Source organism: Antechinus flavipes, chromosome 5 (genome assembly GCF_016432865.1).
Source record: "Antechinus flavipes isolate AdamAnt ecotype Samford, QLD, Australia chromosome 5, AdamAnt_v2, whole genome shotgun sequence".
Taxonomy (NCBI): Eukaryota; Metazoa; Chordata; class Mammalia; order Dasyuromorphia; family Dasyuridae; genus Antechinus; species Antechinus flavipes.
Window position 1 is genome coordinate 220,516,020 of NC_067402.1, and position 24,512 is coordinate 220,540,531.

General features: G+C 33.6%; 1 protein-coding gene across 1 annotated transcript; it reads left to right on the forward strand.

The window, feature by feature from the left end:
• Window positions 1-22,961: 22,961 nt before the first annotated feature.
• On the forward strand, window positions 22,962-23,900 carry LOC127537996 (olfactory receptor 6C2-like). Its single transcript, XM_051961441.1, has one exon. It carries the CDS (start codon window positions 22,962-22,964, stop codon window positions 23,898-23,900), a length of 939 nt encoding a protein of 312 aa, XP_051817401.1.
• Window positions 23,901-24,512: the final 612 nt, after the last annotated feature.

Below are 24,512 nucleotides of genomic sequence, written 5' to 3' on the forward strand. Positions count from 1 at the left end.
TTTAGTTAGTTGAAAAGATTGAGAGAGAAGCGTTGGTCAGTTCAGCAGAAGCTCTCTCTCAGAGGCAAGAGAGATTCATTCCATCTTCTACCTTTGATCTGGCTGGAGGCTGAAGAAAGCGGAGGCAGAAGCAAAGGACAAAGCTGCAAGAGCTCTTACAACCAAGGAGAGAGAGAAGCCTCTAAGAAAACTAACCGGACTATATTGAGGGACACAATAAAAGACTTGAACTTTTAGTACCTGGATGCATTTGAGTGATTGTTACTTTTAACTGAAACTAAGGCTGCCTCCAGAAAATCTCCCCAAGAAACCTGCTCCCAGAGAGAACCATCATATATTTTAAAAAAGAAGAAAAACACCACACTAAATAATCTGTACCATAATAAAATCAGAAATGTCTAGAACTTGTGGAATGACCAAAATAAAAAAAAATCAGTCAATAATAATCTAATTTCACCTTGACAGGAGGTGCCCATTCTAGTGCCAAAGGTATCTATACTTATCTCTGTATTGCTCAGTGATTAGATGAACTAATGGGGGAATGATTAACCGATTTTCCACAATCACACAAACCTGAGCTGAAAGCTAATGAACTGGAGGAGAAAGTCAGAATCATAACAGATAGGCATTCTAGAACATTACATTAAATTCAATACAAATAAATTATTTTTCACTTGGGTAAAGAAAAAACAATTCGCAGAAGGACAAAAAGACAGCAGATTGTATGAGAAAAGATTTGGTGAGGTGAATAATGGTACATTACAAGCTCAATATCAATTAGCAGGATGGTGTAAAAGCCAAAAAAAGGGGGGGGGTGTTGCATAACTTCTATAATTCGAGTTGCAGGGCACTCTGCTCTCATCAGACTTTATCTGGAAGACTAAGTTCAGTCTTAGGTGACACTCTTAAAGAAAAATATTGGTAATCTATGGAGTTGGCAACTAGGGTGGAGATAGGGGTTGAGGCCAAGTTTTAGGGGATGTTAAGGAAACTGAGAAGGCTTATGGTGGTGAAGAAAATACTCAGAAAAAAAGATGAGGCATGATGGAAAACAGGATAGTTATCTTCAAGTACTTGAAAACCTGTCATCTCAAAGACAGAAGACAAAAGAAGCAGAAATAAATGGGAATTTCAGACAGGAAATTTCTATGGTGCTCTTAGGAGGAGAGGAATTTGGAAGGGCAATCTGTATTAGGAATACATTTGCTCGATGGGATAATTTTTAAACCTGATGCTTCTGAGTTTGCTTCTAAAAGCCTTATATAACTGTCTTCTTGATGGTAATTTTGAACACATTTTATTTCAGGCATTTTGAGCTCTGAATCTTATATCATTCCCAAATTTTTTAAAAAAATGATCACAGAGAAATTTTGAGTAAATAGTCATAGAAAGATGAAACTAGATGCTATTTTTAACTGATGAGAAGGGAAATGATAAAACAATATTATAGATGAATTGTCACATAAATGCCCAGATTAAAGTATGAATTTGAATTTGAAATGGATTTATATAAAAAATAGTGTGTAGGGATTTGGGAACAGAAGAAACTATAGCTCAGTGGCCAACATGTTTTTCAGAAAGTTCATTTCCCCCAACCTATTATTTAGCAAAGTCAGTTAAAATAATATATTCTGAAATTCCTCTCTGCTAAGCAAAAGCAAAAGACTTTCTTTATTTGTTCTTCCCACATGGTTGTAGTCTCTGACTTATAGCACCTGCATTTTTGTCTATATTAAGCCACCTGGGAAGGAGGAACTGGCTTTGGATAAGACAGTATTACTGCTTGTGACCTCAGTTGCTCCTAAGATGAACCCGTTTATTTACACCGTGAGGAATAAGCAAGTTATACAAGATTTTAAGGACTTTGTCAAAAAGATCACATTCAACACCAGTGTATAAAGGAATTCTGAGTTGGCAATACAAGTAAATGTGATTGATACTTAGTTGTCTATCCAGCATTCCATCCCTTTATTTTCTTTTATTAATACTTTATTTCTCTATAGTCTATTCAGTTTTACTATTATCCGCTTAACCTTTCACTTTCATCAGAAAACACTTATGGATACATGTTCTCCTTTCTCTCTACTGATTTTCTTTCCTACTATCAGCCACTTGATTCACTACTCTAGCCTTTGCAGTTCCTTGGTCTTAAATGTAATATCTGGACCACCTTGATGCTGAGCCCTCTTCTTGACTCTGACAGAACATATATAGAGAACAAATGGTTGAAAAAGCTCTCAGAATTGCAACTCCTTAGAGTTATTTAGTCTTAGGCATTTGTTGTTAAATTCCGTTATTATTGCTAATGCATGAAACTGTTGCCAGATTTCTCTCCTAAGACTGAGCCTCTATTTTCAAGAGAGAGATTATTCTTAAGGAACAGGAAATTGGTATGTCATCAAAACACCCCCAAAACAAATTGCTTCTGAACCCTTTTTTTTTTCATTTTACATCCTTCTCAATACAACTTATCCTTCAATCCAACTTTGATCTACTCATTCAAAACTCTATTCATGTTTAATCTTGCAGTTGAGTTTTACTATTTCTTTTGATTGTACTGTCTCTTTAGTTTTGAGAGTCAATTTTATAATCCTTTTTCTTTTGTATTCCTTGTACTGTAATGTTCTCAGTTCGTTGTTCTTGGAGTGTCTGGGGCAGCCTTCTTTTCAGTTCAGTAATCACCATAAGAACAGCCAGGTGTTAAAGTCCAAATCCTTTATTGTTTCTTTGCCTGGGGCTGGGAAGCTTTCTTGAGAGCCTTTCAGACTAGCCTTGATCTCAGTAGAGAAATGCAGGAGGAGAACCTGCCACCAGAAGCTTAACCGAAGGTAGAAAAGAATTTCTGGCTCTTAGAGCTTCTCTCCTGTGGCTCTCAGTCTCTGCTTATATGTTTCACATTGATTATAAACCAATCACTATATCACTAGGAAATCATTATTTGTTGTGAGATTAAATCAATCATACTGAATTTAGAAAACTATTAAGTACCATGCTAAACTAAATAACCATAGTCTCATCAATTCCACTTAGTTAGTACCTCGTAAGAAGTTCAGAGTTCTGGCCCATGACATTGTACCACTTTAAGAACTATGTTAGCTTCCTGAAAATTTTGACATATTTGAGCATCACACTGTTGGTTGTTTCTCTCAAAATTTTTATGCAAGAGGTCATAGATAACTTGGTAGCTGAGAGACATTGGTCAGGATTCTCCATCTCTCTGAGAAATCAGACTCAGTAGAGTAGTTATAAAGCAGCAGTATATGGTTGATATATTTAATATTTGGATTTCTTGGCAATTATATTTCTAGACTTATTGAACCCCTACCAAAACAAACATCTCTTTAAATCATTTACTCTGAAAGATTTTAACTAATCGCTCTAGATCCTGGCAAATGAAATCAGAGCCCAAATACTTCTTTCCTTAAACCTCAGAATCCAAAGGAACTTTGAGGTCTCTTATTGCTTATGTTTTTGAATATAGAATGAAATGGCCTATTACCATTGTTATATTACTTATGTCTTTCCTAACTTTTTTCAGAAATAAAAAATCTATATAAAGTTATTTCAAAGGCTTGCAGGTACTGATGATCTCTATCAATATAGAATTAGTTGGCAATACTTTTATTTGAACACACAAATTTCAGGTTTCATATTTCTTACAGATGTTTTCTACCATTAGTGATTATTAGAATCTTTTCTTCCTTATGTCACCACATTATCATGAAATAATATGAGCTAACTATTACATTTACAACTCCAAGTCAATGTTTCACAGGTTATTTGTTAGGCACAGTGAGCACAAACATTTTTGAAGGTTGGTGGTTCAGGGTATTTCTGTAGGACCCTGTCTCTTCCCTAAATGCCAGTGATTTAGCTGGAACCCATCTTTCCCCTACCAAAAGCAAGAGATAATGATTTTTCCTAGCCATAAGAAATAAAAGGAGAGTAACTTTAAGGAAAATAAATACCCCAGCATTTCAGAATAGGCAAAAGGAAAAAGATCATCTACATTTTAGGAAAAAGTTGCAAAACATCTGGGTAGCATTAGTTCCCATTCCCTCCTGAATTTATGATATCCATCCTGTTCTTCCCCCATCCCCATCATACCAATCTAGTGAAAATAAAAATGCTCATCAAATAAAAAGTTTGACTAAGAACACAAGAAGGAAAATTAAAAGAATATAGTTCCAATTGAAAATGCCTGTATATTAATTTAACTCATATCTTTATAAGACAAAAGAGAAGATGATAAATACAATTAAAATGGTTAAAAATAAAAAGAGAAGCAAGAACACAATGAGTAAATATTATGTTATTGAGGAAGTAAACCAAAATACATGATGAAAAAGAGAATTCTTGCAACCCCTCATGGATCATGGAAAAATAAAAAAAAAATTGCTGGTTGATTCTTAAGAGAATAATAAAAAATAATATAAAAAAATCTAACCATACATCTCAATGTAAAATTAACATCAAAGAACAGTGTAATGAATGAACTGTAAGTAAGGCCAAAATTATGAGAAAGAAAATAACTGATTTGGAACACAAAAATACACAATGGAAAATAGTTTAACAGAAGAGAAAGAAATTAGGATAACTTTAAGTGAGAACACAAATATTATAGAAGATGAAATAAATATTCATGAAGATAGAATGAGCAACAATTAAGCAAGGGCCACTGTATCCCATAAAAATGATAAAAAATGAGAATTTTGACATAGGGTCAAAATTACAGAATGAAGAGTTACAATTGTCAATTTTCCTCCAAAACCTCTTCTGTAAATGACCACAGAAACTGCCACATTGAATTGTGAACAAAAAGCCAACAAAAATTCACAGTGAGTCATTTTTCCCCTCAGCACAGCAATTCTTGAAAAGATAGGAAAACCTCCAAGGACTGCTAACCCTGGGGTAGAAGCATGGTGTGCATGGTATGGTTGAAAGAACAATGACTGTGAGCTTTGGAAGCTTCAGTTACAACAATATTCTAGCTACAAGCATGCTCAATGCACAGGGATAGTAAAGGGACTGAATACCTAATCAGAATGGAATTCAATTGGGATTCCTATTCTCCACTCTAAATACAATTAGGTTCCATTTGATGACTCTATAATCTATGACCTAGTTTGGTATGAGGTCCAGGTCAGAAAAGAGTGTTATATTCATGAGGGAGTAGGGACTCTACATGATATGAATCAGAGTTTAGACCAGGAGGAAAGTGATTAGCTCTCTTCCTGGATTATCACACATTGGAAGAACTGAAAACATGTAGTTCCCTGAGCAAGCTCAGGCTACCATTTCCTCCATCCCAGAGTGAGCATAGCAAAACTCTAAACATAAAATCAAAAGTCAGGAAATAGATTATAAAACTGAACAAATTAAAAAAAAAAACTGACCTTAACAAAGATCTATGGTGATCAAAAGGATCAAAATAGAAACTAACAAGTAAACAATGTCTTGAAAACATCTACAAACAAAACCTTAAAGAAAAATGTAGATTTGACATAAGTCCAACAAGAATTCCTAGAACTGTTAATGAGATTTGTAAAGAGAGAGAAAAGCGACAGGTTAGTGATGAAGAAAATGTCACACAATTTGCTGGCATTATTCTGAGTGTCTAATAATGTCTAATAGACTCCATAGAATGATCTATATTTACATATGAAGGAAATGAAGTAGAATTGAAAGTTAATTCTGTAAATTTCTTCATTATCTGATCAACTTATGGACTCAGGAATTTTGTGAAAAACAATACAGAACAAAAACTAAAAAACAACAAAATACAACCCTTGTTCTTACTGGAATGGGACCTTAATAGAATTTGTAATGGCGAGAACCATCTGCATCCAAAAAGAGGACTTCTAGTACTGAATGTGGATCACAGCATAGTATTTTCGTCATCACACATGAAGAACTGTCATTTCCTCCTTTAAGAACCCCCCGCCCCCAATAATATCAATTCTAAACATATATTCACTAAATGACATATCGTCCAAATCTTAAAGGAAAAGTTGCAAGAGAAAAGAGACTATGAACAGTTATCTTTTCACATCATAACTTTCCCCATCTTAGTTTCAATATATTGTGGACTGGCATAAGAAATTAAGTGGAGATTTTTGGGGAAATTTGCTCTGGTAATAGGTTAACAGATGACATGAAAAAAGTTTAAAATATGAGAGGTGCACAATTTTTTAAAATTTGTATAATATCAAATTATATTATATGTAATATACTTGAACTGTATGATATACAGTTATATATTAGCATAACTATATAATAAAATATTTTATCTTTCAGTATCACAATAATTCAAACTTTTTCGATGGTACAAATTCCATGTCAGAAATTTTACCCAGATTTTCTAGATCATGGTATCACTGTGCCACTAGTCCCCAAAATGCAGAAGAGATAACTATGTACTAATTGGGAAACTCAACTTTCTCCTCTCAGGTCTATAAAAATTTAACCATGAAATAAACAAGAAAGAAGTTAAGAAGATGAATAAAATTTTTCAATATTTATGTAGGATTGACTTCTTGAGAAAATTGAATGGGAATAAAAAGAAGTATACTATTTTTCAACTATGGATGACATCTTCAAAAACTTGATTAGGCATTTTATGATAACAATCTCACCAACAAAGGCAGAAAAGCAGAAAATTTTAATGTGTCCTATAAAGATCATAATGCAATAAAATTACATTTATTAAAGAACTTTGGAAACATGGATACAAATTAATTGGAAATTAAATAATTTAATCCTATAGATGAATGAGTTAAGGAGCAAATCATAAAAACAGCCGATATTTTTATGAAAGAAAATATCAATGAGAGAATATATTAAAATGTATGGGTTGTACCCAAAAGTACTTCCTTAGGGAGAAAATTATTTTAAAGTGCTTAGTTAGTTCAATAAAGCAGAGAAATAGAAAATTAAAAAATTCAGATTGCACTTAAAAAAAGAGAAAAAGAACAAATTAAAATCCCCAAAAAAGAAACTAGTTGAAAATCCTTTAAAAATTAAAAGGAAAATTAATAAAATTGAAAGTAAACCATTGAATTAATAAATAAAATGTGGAGCTGGCAGTATTTTAAAAAAGGCCCCAATATAGATTAACAATAGAAAACTAATATGATTAGAATGAAAATCAAGACATAAACTCAGAAGAACATAATAATGTACAAACAACTACAACCAAGAATTCAAAGAAAAGTGGTGATTGGATGCAATTTTGACAAAAAATTTCTTGAAAAATTAAAGAAGAGGAGTGTTAGAGGAAAAATGGAAAAAGAAATGAAAGTAATACAAGGAAATTATGAAAATGTAATAGCTTAGTTAAAGAGGCAAAACAATACAGAATAAAATTATACCTAAAAAACTCAAAAATGACCTGATACAAAAAGAAGCAAAAAAAAAATTAACAGAGGAAAAGAACTTCTTAACAAGCAATATTAGCTAAATAAAAAGCGGTACAGAAACTCATTCAAGAAAAGAACACCTTAAAATGTGGATTTGGTTAAGAAGGCTAGGATTCCATAAGTTATTAAGGAACAATAATAAAAAATAAAAAACCCAAAAGAATGAAAAAGGAGGAGACAATGTGAAATCTTTCTTTAGAAAAACAACTGGACCAGAAAATAAATCCAGAAGAGGTAATTTAAGAATTATTAAGTTGTCTGAAACTATGAACAACAACAAAAAAAGTTTGACATAATTTTGTAAGAAAGTATGAAAAAAAATACTCTGGAATTTTAGATGCAGAAGATAAAATAGACATTGTAACAATCTACAAATTATCTCCTGAAGGAAGTCCCAAAATAGAAACTTCCAGGAAGATTATAAATGCCAGGCAAGAATATAGTGCATGCAACTAGAAAGAGTTTGGTCATTAAAATACCATGGAACCAAAGCCAGGATCATACAAGATTTAGCAGCTTCTCTATTAACAAAGTGAAGGACTTGAAATATTATATTCTTGGAGTGTGACTGCAGCCAAGAATAAACAACCTAGCAAAACAGCATAATCCTTCAGGTGAAAAACAGAAATGTTTGAATATTTATGTTGAAATAGAGAATTAAGACATTTCTGATGAAAAGCCCAGAGTTGAATAGACAATTTGATAACTAACTAGAAGACTCAAAAGAAGCATACAAAGGTTAATATGAAAAGCATTACTATAAAAAATTCAATAAAATTAATTGTTTCCATTCCCACATATGATAATCATTATATAATGTCTAAGAACTTTATCATCATTAGTTAGAATAAATCTACACAGACAGAGGCCAAGAACATGAATCAATATGTTAGGACAAAGTTAAAATAAATAAAGGGGTGCCCTGAGAGAAGAGGGAAGAAAGAAATGGAATGCTAGAAATTTTATCACTTATAAGAAGCATTCAATGAAGAGATTTCATAGGAGAGGGGAAAATGGAATGCTGATGGGTAATATATAATAATTATTCAAATTGTTTAAAAGAAAAAAGAATATTTATACACATTCAACTGGATAAAGAACTCTATCTCACCTAGTAGGGAAATAGAAGAGTGTAATGTTCTGGTTAGCTTTCTGGAGGTCTTGGGACCAGCCTTTCAGCTGAGTAATCACCACAAGAATAGCCAGAGATAAAATCCAAAACTCTTTATTGTCTCCTTCACAGCCTGTCTCCTTGCCTGGAGCTCGGCTTGCTTTCTGGAGGCCCTTCAGATGGGCCTTGGTCTCAATGGGGGAAGCCAGAGAACCAGCACAAGACTGATGAAGGTGTAATGTCTCTCTGAGTCCAAGGGCTTGAGTTCCAGCCTCCAGTCCTCTGTCTTCTATGAGTCTATCTCACTGAATTTATCCCAGTTTATATGCTCTATTATAATTACATTATTACAGTATACTGAGTTTAAACCAATCATTATATCACTAGGGCAATCATACTGAACTAGAGATCTTACATGCTAAACTAGATAACCATTGTATTTTTTAATTATCACCTTTTTTAAATCAATTATTCTGAGCCTTCAGTATATTTCTCCAAAGTTCCTGCCCTTTATAGGAGAGGAAGCAAATAGAAGAAATGAGGCAGGTGATAAAAGGGAGGGTAGATTAAGGGAGGCAATAATCAGAAACAAAACATACTTTTAAGGAGGGACAGAAGGAAATAAAATGGAGGAAAATACACAATCAGCATTCATAATTGTTAATGAGAATAGGATGAGCTATCCATAAATTGAAGAATGTAAGAAGTAGAATCTAACAATACTTTGTGTACAAAAAACATACTTAAAGCAGAGCAATATCCATAGAGTGAAAATAAAGTTTGCATCAGAAACTATTTTGCTTCATTTAGCCAAAGCAAAAAGAGACAGGGAAAGTAATCTTGATTTCAGACAAAGTGAAAGAAAAAAAATAATCTAGTTTAAAATGATAAGTACAAAAAAAAAACTACATTTTGTTAAAAGATACTATAAACAATGAGGTAATATAAAAAATAGCAAGTTTTCTAATAAATATCAAGTGAAATACATCAGATTTATAAAAATAAGAGTTATACCTCAAGAGTGAAATGGTAAAATTGTATAAATGGTAATAGCAGACAAGTTGCAGATAAAAAAGTTAAAATCATATAGATTATAATCATATGAAAAAGGTGCTCTAAACCATTATTATAAAATGCAAATTAAAACAACTATGAAGTGCCACCTCACATCGATCAGGAATGGCAAATGCTAGATGAAGTAAGGGAAAATAAATAACCAATAGAATATTGGTGGTGTTGTAAACTTGTCCAATCATTCTAGAGAATGATTTGGAGCTACTGTATGCCCAAAGGACTATAAAACTGTGCATACCCTTTTCCTCATCAATACCAATATTAGGTATATACTCCAAAGATATTTAAAAAAATGGAACAAGGACCTATCTGTAGAAAAATTTTTATATCAGTCCTTCTTGTGATGGCAAAGATTGGAAATTGAGGTAATGCCCTTCAATTTGATAATGACTGAGCAAATTGTGGCATGTGATTGCAGCTACTACTGTATATGAGTACTATTGTAATATAAGTCATAAAATTCATAAGACATATTTCAATTGATGCAAAATGAAATGAGAAGAACCAGATCATTGTACATAATAAAAATAATGCTTACAATGATGATCAAGTGTGAATGACTTGACTATTTTAATCAATGTAATGATCTTGAGCAAGGTGAGGAACCTTTATTTTCTGCCAAGGGCTATTTGGATATTTTTTATATCATTCTTAGGCCATACAAAATTATACACTTATAGAACTCAAGTAGTGGGAGATGGTTCTACCTAGTTTTCAGCTCATCATTACCTGTTGTGAGCTTTTTCTTCTCAAAAAGCAGCCAGGTGATAAAAGTTCAGATCTTTTATTATCCCAATATAGCCCGGTTAGCTTAGAGGCCTATCTCTCTGCTTGGTTCCAAGAGCTCTCTCCAAATGTCTTTAAATCCAAAGGTCTGGTCCTTCAGCCTCTGCCTCTACTTTCTTCAGCCTCCAGCCAGCTCCAGTCTTCATGCCATTCCGGTGAAAATCCCCCAAAGTGCTCTGTGTCTGTTTCTTTTATACAAGAGGGAGGAATTGTGGGATACGAGAGAGAGGGATTATGGGTTTTCTCCCATAGTGCTCTCTGGCCCAAAGAACTTCAAGGGAGGTGTGAACTCATTGAACTCCAATGAGTAAAGGTGTGGACACAAGCCTTGTATTAATTAGTTCTACTTAGTACCTTGTTTCAGGTTCTGCCCAAAACATCTTCTTGTAAGATTAGATCAACTCTAATTCGTTAACAGTTAGTAAGGATTCCAACATCTCCCCCTTTCTTTTGTTTTAAAACATAGGGGGTTTCTGAGGGGGTACACATAAATCCATCAATATGGGCCAGAACTTTGTAACAGATATACATGGTATACATAAATCCATCAATATGGGAGGCATTATACATAATTTACATAAGCACATAGCAATATAACACAGGCTAGTAGTAATGTAACAAATAACATGAATCATCCTGAAAATTTACACATGTCCATAAGTCCTAGAAACAGTCCAATAGGATTCCATTGTCCATTAGTTCATGTGCCAGGAATCTAATAATTCCTGTAAGCTCTGAAGTACTGCAAAAGGTCTCATCAACAATTTTTCATCTCAGGGAATCCAGTGATTCTTGCTGGTTTTTCAGGAACTGAAAGCTGAGGATTTTAAAGTTCTTTTGACAGTCTCATTGTTAGCCTTTTCCACCTGTGGAAATATAAGCAGATCCTCTTCCCCAAGCAATTAACCTAATTCCCTTCTATTTACCAAATTTGGGATTTCTTCTCATCATCTGGTAATTACATTGGAGTTGTTCGCATTGGATATTGTCTTGTTGTCTTAAAAGGCCTGTATTCTCCCCAACTGTAATCCTGATTGCTTTTCTGTTGGTTGATGACATCAGAGTACTGAATTTCTAAAGTCTCTCTGGGTGTAACCTCAGCTGCTATCATGCTCCACCTGTCCTTTGATTGATACTTTAGAGCTGGGCCCGGGCTCTCATTCCTCTGGGTCAATATACATTTAGAGGCCCAGTGAAAGCCTGGGTTACATTTTGGACATGGGATTTTGGGTTTTCTCTCACCCTGTCTTCTCACTCTATCTCCATATCTACAATGAGCTCTCAAATGTCCAATTTTTCTGCACTGAAAACATCGACGAGTTTCTCTAGAATTCCTCTGCCAAGAAGGACCTTGTCTTTCCATGTTCATCATAGTCTGGGCATAATAAGCATTTGTGCCCACTGTGGCACAGCGTCTAATGATTTCTTCTAAAGGAGCATTTTTGTCTAGCCCCCATATAATTCTCTTGCAAATCTCATTGGCATTTTTCTTAGCCAAATATCTAGTCAATATTTCTGTTGCTGCATTGTCTCCAATGGTTCTTATTACAGCTGTTTGTAAACGTCCCACAAAATCTGCAAAAGGTTCATTGGGACCTTGCTCTATTTTTGTGAAAGCATTATTTCCATCTTTCTGTCCAGGGAGAGAATTCCAAGCTTTTATTGCAGCCTTAGAAATTTGCTCATACACTGTTATGGGATAATAAATTTGTTCTGAACTCTCTGCATACTGACCTTCACCAGCTAGTTGGTCAAAAGTGATTTGTACAACAGCTCCTGTTTGCCTATTGCGTCCCAAATTAAAAGGAGTGTATTTTCTCTCTTTTTGACCTGAGGAGTTGAGCTCTTCAATCACAGGATATGCATTTATAAAATCAGATATATCTTCTCCTTCATTTTTTGCTTTAATTAATGCTTTTTCTAATCTTGTCAAATTCTGCTTTACAGGAGAAGCTGACTGTGTTTCTGTCTCTCTCCCTCCCCCTTGTTCCACCCATGAAGGGTTAATTGTGGGGGGAGGGTCATGAGATGTGGAATCACCTAATTCCTCCTGCTGTGAAGTATCATACTCAGAATTGTAATTAACTCCATTCTCATCTGATTCGTCCTCCTTTTCACCTAGTAAAGTTGGCAATTTTTCCTCCTGTACTTTCCTTTTCATCATTCTATCACTTAAATAACTTCTTATAGCCAATTGTATTACATTATATGTATTAATTATTGAGTTAGGCCCATTTTTATCATAGAATTGACAAAGATCCTCTCCAACCAATTTCCATTCATTTAGATCTAATTCCTTATCAAGAGAGAAACAAGGACATATGTCCTTTACAGTTTGTAAAAATTCAGTGATTTGCTGTAAACTTATAATTAAACCTTGGCTTTCCATAATTTTGACAATGCTCTCTAAACATTTTCCTTGAACAGAAACAGGCTGTTTTCTAAAAATCTGTCCCATCTTAGCTGAAATTCTACTTTAACTCTTCTAACAAAATTTCTTTGTTGCACTCACCCTAATTTCTGGGTTGAAGTCTTTTCCACTGGATCAGGATCAGAGGCTTTTCCACTTGAATCAGGATCGTAGTTTTTCCACTGAAATCCACTGAGGGGTCTGTTAGTCCCACGTTCAGGGCGCCAAAATGTGGTCTGTTTGAGAATAGGATGAGCTATCCATAAATTGAAGAATGTAAGAACTAGAATCTAACAATACTTTGTGTACAAAAAACATACTTAAAGCAGAGCAATATCCATAGAGTGAAAATAAAGTTTGCATCAGAAACTATTTTGCTTCATTTAGCCGAAGCAAAAAGAGACAGGGAAAGTAATCTTGATTTCAGACAAAGTGAAAGAAAAAAAAATAATCTAGTTTAAAATGATAAGTACAAAAAAAAAAACTACATTTTGTTAAAAGATACTATAAACAATGAGGTAATATAAAAAATAGCAAGTTTTCTAATAAATATCAAGTGAAATACATCAGATTTATAAAAATAAGAGTTATACCTCAAGAGTGAAATGGTAAAATTGTATAAATGGTAATAGCAGACAAGTTGCAGATAAAAAAGTTAAAATCATATAGATTATAATCATATGAAAAAGGTGCTCTAAACCATTATTATAAAATGCAAATTAAAACAACTATGAAGTGCCACCTCACATCGATCAGGAATGGCAAATGCTAGATGAAGTAAGGGAAAATAAATAACCAATAGAATATTGGTGGTGTTGTAAACTTGTCCAATCATTCTAGAGAATGATTTGGAGCTACTGTATGCCCAAAGGACTATAAAACTGTGCATACCCTTTTCCTCATCAATACCAATATTAGGTATATACTCCAAAGATATTTAAAAAAATGGAACAAGGACCTATCTGTAGAAAAATTTTTATATCAGTCCTTCTTGTGATGGCAAAGATTGGAAATTGAGGTAATGCCCTTCAATTTGATAATGACTGAGCAAATTGTGGCATGTGATTGCAGCTACTACTGTATATGAGTACTATTGTAATATAAGTCATAAAATTCATAAGACATATTTCAATTGATGCAAAATGAAATGAGAAGAACCAGATCATTGTACATAATAAAAATAATGCTTACAATGATGATCAAGTGTGAATGACTTGACTATTTTAATCAATGTAATGATCTTGAGCAAGGTGAGGAACCTTTATTTTCTGCCAAGGGCTATTTGGATATTTTTTATATCATTCTTAGGCCATACAAAATTATACACTTATAGAACTCAAGTAGTGGGAGATGGTTCTACCTAGTTTTCAGCTCATCATTACCTATGGTTGTCCTAGCAAATTATTTCACAGATTTTATATAAATTGCAGGTTGGAGATTTCCCATCCCTAATCTAGACAGTTCCTAATGACTTAAGATGAAAAAAAACTTCCATTTACCTAGAGAGGCTAAACTAATGATTCAGAAATTGAAGTAAAATTTTTTCATTTCTTTTCCCCCTTTTATTGGTTGATATGGCTAATATGGAAAAATGTTTTGCTTGATTTTCATGGGTATAATTGCTATCATTTTGTATGCCTTCTTAGTGGGTAAAGAGAGCAATGAGAGAATGGGAGAGAATTTGAAGCTCAAAATTTATAAATAATGTCAACTATAGCTAATTAATTATATATATTAAGTACTATATTTTAGCATTGTTAAATAACATTACTAGCTAATAATGTGAAAAATCATCAACATTTATTATTATATCATAATATGGTATTAATATATTGTTAATAAATATTAAAAGTAAGTAGAAAAATATTAAAATAAGGAGTTAAAGGATAGATAGAAAAAAAATTTTGAAAAATTTGTTTAATTGAGAGTGAAATAAGGATCAAACAAGGGGACAAACAGACAAGTAAGAAAAAATAATTGAAATATTTCAATTAAAGAATTTTGGATAGGAAAGGGGAAGTAAGGAAAACTAAGAGAATACACTCTGTCAAAGTAAGCTAATAACAAAATATTAACCTAGAATAAACAGGAAAACATTAATTTAAAAGAAAAAACTCAGGAAAACACAAGATTGACTCCAGGGAATTTAGATTAAATAAACTAATAAAATGAAAAAAAAGAGGAGAACGGACAAAAACATGTTTTATTTTTTAAAAAACAAGTTTTTCATGATTTTTAAAAAATGTCATCTTTTTCTTCTAGCATTTTCCCCCTCTCCTTCCAATTATATCATATAGCAAAAAACATCTTTTAAAAGACAGAAAAAGCAAATGCAGAATAAAACATCAGCATAACTGATAAATGCTTCTCAAAAGTCTGAAAATAAATGCAATGTATAATACTTGGTATATCCTGAAACTTTATCAAGGTTATTGTCTCAATCTTTGCTGATTCTCTAGGACTTGCTATCATAATCAAAAGAAATGATATTATGTTCACTTTACCCATTTCTTTTTCTCATTTTTTTGGTCTTACTGCTACTGGGTGGTCCAAAGAAAAGAGAATAGTTATAACAGAGAGAATAGAGGTAGATTAAAAAAATAAATCAAATTTCAGGCAAACTCTTTTTTATCATATTAGTTTTTATTTTGTAAAGGAGTGGGGAAGTGATAGTGAAGAGAGGGGAAAAAAAGACAAAAAGAAAGGTAGCTGAAAGTGCACAAAATTTTAAATAAAATACTAGCAAATTCAATATAACAAAATGTTAGAAAGATTATCCATAATGGCCAGGAGGGATTGATTATAGGAATACAGAATTGATTAATGACAAAAAGACTATGCAAATGATAAACTATGTTTATATATGTATGTATGTATATATTTGTAATTTATATGTATAAACAAATACATAAAATTAAATCACATGAGTGAGATAAATGACTTTGACAAAGTCCAACACCTGTTATTATTAAATAAATTAGAAATGATATAAATAAATGGTCATTTTCTTAGGTTAGCAAATACAATCTATTTAAAATAAAAAAAAAAAAACCCACAAAACATAATGAAGAAAAGTTGGAAAGCTTTTCAATATGATCAGTTATAAAGTAAAGATATCTCTTCTCACCATTACAAATTTTAAAATCATTGTCATTTTCCAGCAGGATGAATACAGAGAGGACTGGCGAGACTTACATGAACTGATGCTATGTGAAATGAGCAGAACCAGGAGATCATTATACACTTCGACAACGATATTGTATGAGGACATATTTTGATGGAAGTGGATTTCTTTGACAAAGAGACCTAACTAAGTTTCAATTGATAAATGACGGACATAAGCAGCTACACCCAAAGAACGAACACTGGGAAACGAATGTGAACTATCTGCATTTTAGTTTTTCTTCCCGGGTTATTTATACCTTCTGAATCCAATTCTCCCTATGCAACAAGAGAACTGTTCGGTTCTGCAAACATATATTGTATCTAGGATATACTGCAACATATCCAACATATAAAGGACTGCTTGCCATCTAGGGGAGGGGGTAGAGGGAGGGAGGGGGAAAAAAATCGGAAAAGAAACGAGTGCAAGGAATAATGTTGTCAATATAAAGTAATCATTAAATAAAAAATAAAAATTTTAAAAATTAAAAAAAAATCATTGTCATTTTTATTATATTGGGATGGTGAGGACCAGGCTGCACAAAGAATATTCCTCCAATTATTCTAGTCATTAAAAACATCCCTTAAAGGGTAATTTATAATTATATTTTAATAATTCCTGAGTGCTGCAATATCTAGAGAGTAGTTAAAGATAAAGAAGATGCTACGTATTTTACTAGCATAGTTCTGAATGCCTAGTAGATTCTACAGAGTGCTGTTGTTTTGTGTTAAGAGATGAAAGAAAAATAGATGAGCAGGTTAAGGGGTGACTGAGGTAAGCATTTGGATATGAATGGAACCTTGACAAAACTCTGCATGTGAGGGACATGAACTAAGATTGAAAGTTAATTCTGTAGAATTCTCCACTGTCTAATCAACTTGGACATTTAGGAATTTTGTGTGTGTGTATGTGGAAACAAAGCAAAAACAAACAAAAACCCTAGTCCCTACTGCTATGGGAACATAATAAATCATAAAAGGACATGAGGGAAATGACTGCCTATAAGGAGAAGTAAACTTCATGATCTCATAGAAAATAGCATAATTAGGTTTGTATTTGCTCCCTTCTTAATCTGACATGTCCTAAGGAAAGCTCCTCAGCTCCTCCAGGGAGTTCAGATACATAACCCCTTAGACAATGCAGAAACTAATCATAAAATGTCAAACTCTTGCCCTAGCTTTGGACTTTTACTGCTGTATAAACTCTGTTTGATATTATTTTTTATGTCCCAATCTCTATGGATACTGGCTCCACAACTGCTTGGTGAAAATTATTCGCCAGAATTATTAATCATATAGAAGATTCATTAGTCACTGTTAAACTTAGTCTCCAGGGAACCTTTTGTTTGAGCCTCCAACTGATTCCCAGGGACCCAAAGTAATTTCACAGATAAGACAAATATTCTTTGTTGTTAGCAAATAGTTTGGAGCGAATCTTGGCTCCTTACTCAGGCAGGTGATACCTTCATTATACAAGGACAGGACCTCACAGACCCTTCTTTTTTAAATGACTCTCTTTCCTTCAGTTACATCAAATGCATGTAAATATTTTTGCTTTGTAAAAGGTCTCTGATTCAATGTCAGTTCAAAATTAGTTGCTAAAGGAGGAAAAAGCTAGAATAAAAATCTGGAGTATTCTAAATGATGTTAAGTAGAGCAGTATCCATTTCCAGGTTAGCCAGAGACTATAACCTTGTATTGAAGCCCAGATAATGGTTTTCCAGTAACGTCTTCTTGGGAATACATTCAACATTGAGTCACACTTTATCAAAAAAGAGCATTTTTAAGTGCTTACAATATTCCAAGAGCTATAATAAGTCTTGGATGTCTTTCAAAAGGGGGAAAACTATATCTCCTATCTTCCTGTACCTCAACTCTTAAAGCTCATCATGAATATTTAGGGGTGAACTACTCAGCAAGACACGAAGCATTTCCAAATATGTAAGTATTAGAAGAATTCCTTTCCTCTCATATAGCTTTGGGATGGAATGTAGATGACTGTTTCCACCATATAACAGAGAACAGTCTTTTTCAAATAAAAGTGTAATCATTATTGTGGATATTCCAGAGAGGAAATCAAGTCAGAACTGAGATCGTCCTTTTCTTCTATACCACATGGCCTTTGAGTCTTATCCTTTGACGAGAGTGCCATTATGAGACTGTCTCCAGACATTGTGGATTGCTTATGTGATTGGAGGATAGACTCCTTCAAAAAAGATTCCACTTCTACTCACATGTGTTCAAACTTGAAGTAGTATTATAAATATATCCTTTTAATTTACAAGCTTCCTCTTTGAAAATGTCAATACTACATAAGAAGTGCACATTCTATTTTATGGGTCAAACTCTAAAAGAGTAAATTGGTTTAGGGACTTTTTAAAGGATCTTTGAAGGAGTAGGATTATGGATATTGCCCTATAAAGAGAGGGGAAAGGTAAATAAAAGGTCACCATTAATGCTGAGGGTGAGGAAGCTGGATGGGGAAGTAAGTGTGCAGGTGGATAGGGATGGGGCTCATAGAAAGATCAGGGGGAATGTCCAAAAGAGTCAGATGGTCATTCCTTGCATAATCTTTCCTAGACTACAAATATCACATCTCCTCTAATCAGAGGCTAGACAATTAGATCAAAATCTCTTGCTGCGTCCTAGATTTGGTATTAGATATAGTTTTTAAAAAAATGTACACAGAATAGAAAATGTTATAAGTCAATTTAGCTGTAATATAGGAGTTTTCATTCTCTATACTCATAAAATGCTATTCAGGGATCTTTGTGGGAAACATTATGCAGCAACCATATAAAATCCATACCTAATTGGGGTCTCCTAAGAAATCTTATTCTTTTGTATTCCCTTATAGTATGGAGGAAAAGTGACTGAAGATAGGAAACATTTGAATGTCAACTAAAAGTAATTAATAAATAATTATAGAATTACAGCTGTCACAAGGTCCTTCCTTAGTTAGGATCATTGTGCTTTGACCTTAGCATCATACAGAGAGATTTAACAAAGATAACATCCACCAAAAAAGCCATCAAACCTCTTTCACTAAACCATAGTTTAGACTGGTTTATCACTTTCAAGTAGAAAGAATGAGAGATTTCTGGTATTGATTTTTCCTTACCCTTTTTGTGAATTCATTCATTAAATCTGCCTAGTACTTAGTAGGTACTTAATAAATGCTTTGCTTTTCCTCCTGAGGCCAGCTTCCTTTTAGGTAGAGAAATATATTTGGTAAGATTTAAACAGAAAAGAAAACTGAAACCCATAAAGTTCAAATAATTTCACACCAGAGGTAAGCATCAGAGTCAGTATATGTACCCATATCCTCTGAGTTCACAGCCAGTGCTTATTCCTCTATACAATGCTTCCCCTGCCTTAGAGTGAGCAAAAGGATTTGAAACTGAAGTATCTTTCAGGTGAGTGGGCTCTGAATTGGACTTACAAACATGAAACCCTAAAGAATTTGAATGTAGAAAAAGGGATTATAGTAGAAGGTTGTTTTCCTCTACTAAGACTGAGTTCCAAGATTACTGGGGAATTCTGACATAGCACAAATCCACAAATTACCTTGTAAGTCTGAATGGATTCATTTTAATTTCACATATATTTATTGGGGACCTATTATGTGTCATATATCTTTAAGGTGATCGATATAGAAAGAAAAAATGAATTTGGTACTGCTTTCAAGGGCTTCATTTTCCATGGATAGGATAATGGACAATATGGACCTAGAAATGGAATATTTATTTAGGGAACAAGTGCTAGAACAGCTTGACTAGAATAGAAAATATATGAATTTCATGTAATAGGAAGGTAGGCTACAAAAATAGAGAGTGCCAGATTGTGAAGTGTCTACAACGTCAAGCAGAAGGTTTTCCTCTTTGCTAGAGATAATAGAAAATCATTGAAAATATTTGAATAATAGACTTGAGACATAAAATGTCATTTGCAACCAGAAAGAGAACTATAGAGACCTAATATAGATCAAGGCATAGTATTTTCATTCTTTTTTGGTTTGTTTACTTTTTCTTTTTCATGATTTTCAACCTTTTGGTCTGATTTTTCTTGCACAAAATTAAAAAATATATAGAAATATGTTGAAAAGTATTACATCTACTTAATCTATGTTAGATTGCTTGCTGTCTTGGGGAGAAAGGGTAAGAATGGAAGGGAAAAATTAGAACACAAACTCTTACTCAAATAAATGTACTTTGAAAAATAAAATGTCATTGAGGGAAAATTAAAATATGGACATTTATTTGACACAGTAAGTTCTATGATTGAGAAATATTCATCTAGCAGCTCTATGTTAGATGAATATGAAAGGAAAAGCACTGGCAACATGGAGAGCAATTAGGAAGTACTTGCAATAGTAAAGAAGAGAGGGGATGAGGGCTCAAATGATGGTATAGGCTGAGTACAGAGAAGAAGGATAAAAGAGAAAGATGCTGTGGAAGTAAGAAGGACAAAATTTTGACATTAATGGGATATATAAAATGAGGAAAAAGGAAATGTTATTAGTGACTTCAAAGTAAAGAACTTCATAGAGTCAAAGGATTATGTTCCACTCAACAGAAATGGAGCAGTATGAAAGAAGAATGGATTTGTTGAAAAGTGGATTATCTATTAGGGATACTGACTTGGGACATTTTAATAGGACATCAAAGTAAAGATGCATGAGAGGTACTTGAACACAGAGGACAGAATTTCTGGAAATGAATTAGACTTCCTGTTATAGTCATCTGCATAAAGATGACAACTGAACTCATGGGGACTGAAAAAAATCAAAATATAATCTTGGAGTATAGGTTGTGTGATGGGTTGGAGGGCAAAAACTGTGAGAAGGAAAATGAAACAAAAGAGAATTCTATATAATGATCAGAAAAACTGAAGGAAAGATGAGAGAGAAGCCAAGGGAAGTGCTGCTTTCATTCCCTCTATCTTCCCTAAAAAGAAAAAAAGTTAAAGAGAAAATATTTTAAAATCTATTGGACAATGAATTTGACTTCATTTTGAGAAATTTATAAACATTTAATTATCATAGGAGTTATTATTAGTCTTAAAACAACTGTGATTGGATGATATTATTTTATACATTTTACAGATAAAGAAAGCATGGTTAACAAAGGTGAAATGATTTGCCCATGCTCCCATAGCAAGCTGATGTCTGAGGCACAGTTTGAACTCATATCATCCTAATTCCAGGTCCAAAGCTCTGTTCACTTTTATAAAAGTAGCTGATGAACAACTTCATCAACAATAGGACATGCCAGAGTAACCTTTCAAGGTTGGAGTCATTAATCTATTATATCCAGGGATTGTGGAAGAGAAAATTTACCTAGAATTGAGCAAAACATTTGGTGAAGTGTCTTATACCTTTGTTGTAGAGAAAATGAAAGAGCTATGTAAACTGTATGAAAATAAAATAGGCAGTATTTAGAGTTTTTTGAATGACCAAATTTAAAAAAAACCCAGTCATTAATGGTTTTATTTCACCTTTTTTGGAGATGTGAATCCCATGCTCTAGTTAGCTATACTTAACCCTATATTGCTAGTGAATTAGATTAAAGTATATATAGAATTCTTATCCAATTTCCAGATCACACAAAGCTGAGGGGAAAGCAAGTCCATTGGAGGTCATAATAAGAGTCATAAGAGAGAGACATTGTAGATTATTGTATTAAAATGCAATACAAATAAATTACATTTACACCTGAGTTAGAAAAAAAAATCAACTCTATTTGAACAAAATGACAGCATTAGAAGATTGAAAAAAGATTTGATTAGGGGAATAATGGACATTGCAAGCTCATCAGTTAGTAGAGGCATAAGGATGATAATTAGGAGGAAGTAGAGCATAGAGGCCAGTTGGCCAATATTAATAAATGGTTGTTCTACAGGTTGGCCTCCGATTCAGGTAGGTGTGATTAGATTGGCAGTGAGGATTCAGAATAGAGTTTGAGATACTGGTTGGAATATTATGCTTCATTGGAAGCATAGTGTAGATGTCAAAAAATGTGTACAAGACATGTAGAAATAGTGAGATGAGCATTGCATTGCACATTGCTCTCATCAGATCTTATCTGGAGTATTAAGTTCAGTTCTAGGTGACATCATTAAAGAGACATTGCCAAATAGGATGGAGTTGCCAATTATGGTGGAGATAGGGATTGAATCCATGTCCTAGGAGATGTTAAAGGAACTGAGAAGGCTTATACTAGTGAAGAAAAAGTTCAGAAAAGGAGATGGGGCACGGAGGAGAACAGGATAGCTATCTTCCAGTATTTGAACTCCTATCATGTCAGAGTTCTATTTAGTTCCAAAGAACAAAACCAGCAGAAATACTAGGAGATTCAAATAGACAAATTTAGACTTGATGACAGAAAAGAAAGTAAACAACCAAAAACTTCTCAACAGTTATTTTTTCCAAAACTGAATCAGCTGCCTTGAGTCAATAGATCCTTTTTTCCTTGGAGGTCTTCAAGTAAAGATTGGATGACTAATGATTTTAGGGGTATGTCATGCTTGGGATTTCTTTCATTTATAGGTTTAATCTTTTGATTAGTTGGTGAGCTCCATAAGTATGGGCACTGTCTTTTCTCTTTTTTGTATACATATCTTAGTATAGTATCTAAGAGAAAATAGGCACTTAATAAATGTTTATTGAATGACTGAATTAGACAGGGAAATGATCAAACAGATGAAGGCAGTCACATAAATGTACCAATATTAGAACTAGGATTATGAATCTGAATAAAAATGCAATGTGGAGTTTGGAAATAAAATAAATTATAACTCAGTGACAAATTTTTTTTTTTTGTTCATAACCTATTATTACAAAAGTCAATTAAATTGCATTGGAGTACTGAGATAAAGGAAAAAGAAAACACATAGATGATTTGATGCATCTATACTACACTTTTAACTAAATTGTTACTGTCCATTTCAAGTCCAGTTTGTCTATTTTATATACAGGTCTATCAAGTATCAGAAGCCAGGGATGCAAAACCATTCAGTGATAACATTATTCATCCTGCGGGGACTGACGGATGACCCTCAGGTGCAGATTTTTCTTTTTATCTTTCTCTTTCTTACCTATACATTGAGTGTTACTGGGAATCTGACTATTATCACCCTCACCTTGGTGGATCCCCACCTGAAAACTCCCATGTATTTTTTTCTTAGAAATTTTTCCTTTTTAGAAGTTTCATTCACAAGTGCCTGCATTCCCAGATATCTATACAGCATGTCAACTGGGGACAATACTGTGACCTATAATGCATGTGCCACTCAGATATTTTTTATCACTTTCTTTGGGGCAACAGAACTTTTCCTTTTGTCCTCCATGTCTTATGACCGCTATGTGGCCATCTGCAAACCCCTGCATTACACAACCATCATGAGCAGTAAAGTCTGTTACCAGCTCATCTTGAGTTCTTTGCTGGGTTCACTGACTCTCATTCTCCCACCACTGAGCCTGGGCCTGCAGCTCGAATTCTGTAGTTCTAATGTCATTGATCATTTTGGCTGTGATGCATCCCCAGTTCTGAAAATTTCATGCTCTGATACAACTTTCATAAAAAAGGTAATTGTGATCTTTGCTGTACTATTACTCATGGTCACATTAATCTTAGTGGTTTTATCTTATGCCTACATTGTCAGGACTATTCTAAAATTCCCCTCTGCCCAGCAAAGGAAAAAAGCTTTCTCTACTTGTTCTTCTCACATGATTGTGGTCTCTATGACTTATGGCACCTGCATCTTCATCTACATCAAACCACCTGGGAAGGAAGAGGTGGCTTTGGACAAAGTAGTTTCAGTGCTTGTGACCTCAGTTGCCCCTGTGATGAACCCCTTTATTTACACGTTGAGGAACAAGCAGGTAATACAAGCCTTTAAGGACTTTGTTAAAAGGATGATATTTGTCACCAAGTTATAAAGGAATCTTGAGTTCATGATAACAGACAGTACAAGAATAACTAACCTTAAATCTCCATCCAGGAAAGGGATGGAATCCCCTTTTACTTTCTCTTATTTATTCTCCACTTCTCTAGAGAGTCTTCATTATTATCTGATCTTCTTTTCACTTTTTTCAAGAAACACTCATTAATTCAGACTTCCCTTTCTACAACCTGAGTTTTCTTAAGCTCTTCCCTAACTCTCTTCCATTTGATTCATTTATTTAGCCTGTGAAGTTCCTTGCCCTTAAAAGTAAGGTTTGGACCACTGAAATGCTGAACCCACTTCTTGCCTCTGACAGAACATATACAGGAAATAAATTGTTGAAAAAGTTCTCAGAATTGGAAGAATGCTTAGAGTTACTTAGTCTTTCACATTTGCTGTTAAATTCATTACTTTTTCTGATGTCTAAACTTGTTGCCCAGATTGCTCCCTTTGATCTGAACCTCAATACTCCCAAGGGAAGATATGCTAGAAGGGTAGGGAATTGATGGCATCAAAACATCCCCTGGACAAATATGATTAAATACATATCTAATAAGCCAAGTCCATCAGCAGCTATGACATTTCCCTTCAACTGGAGAGTTTCTTC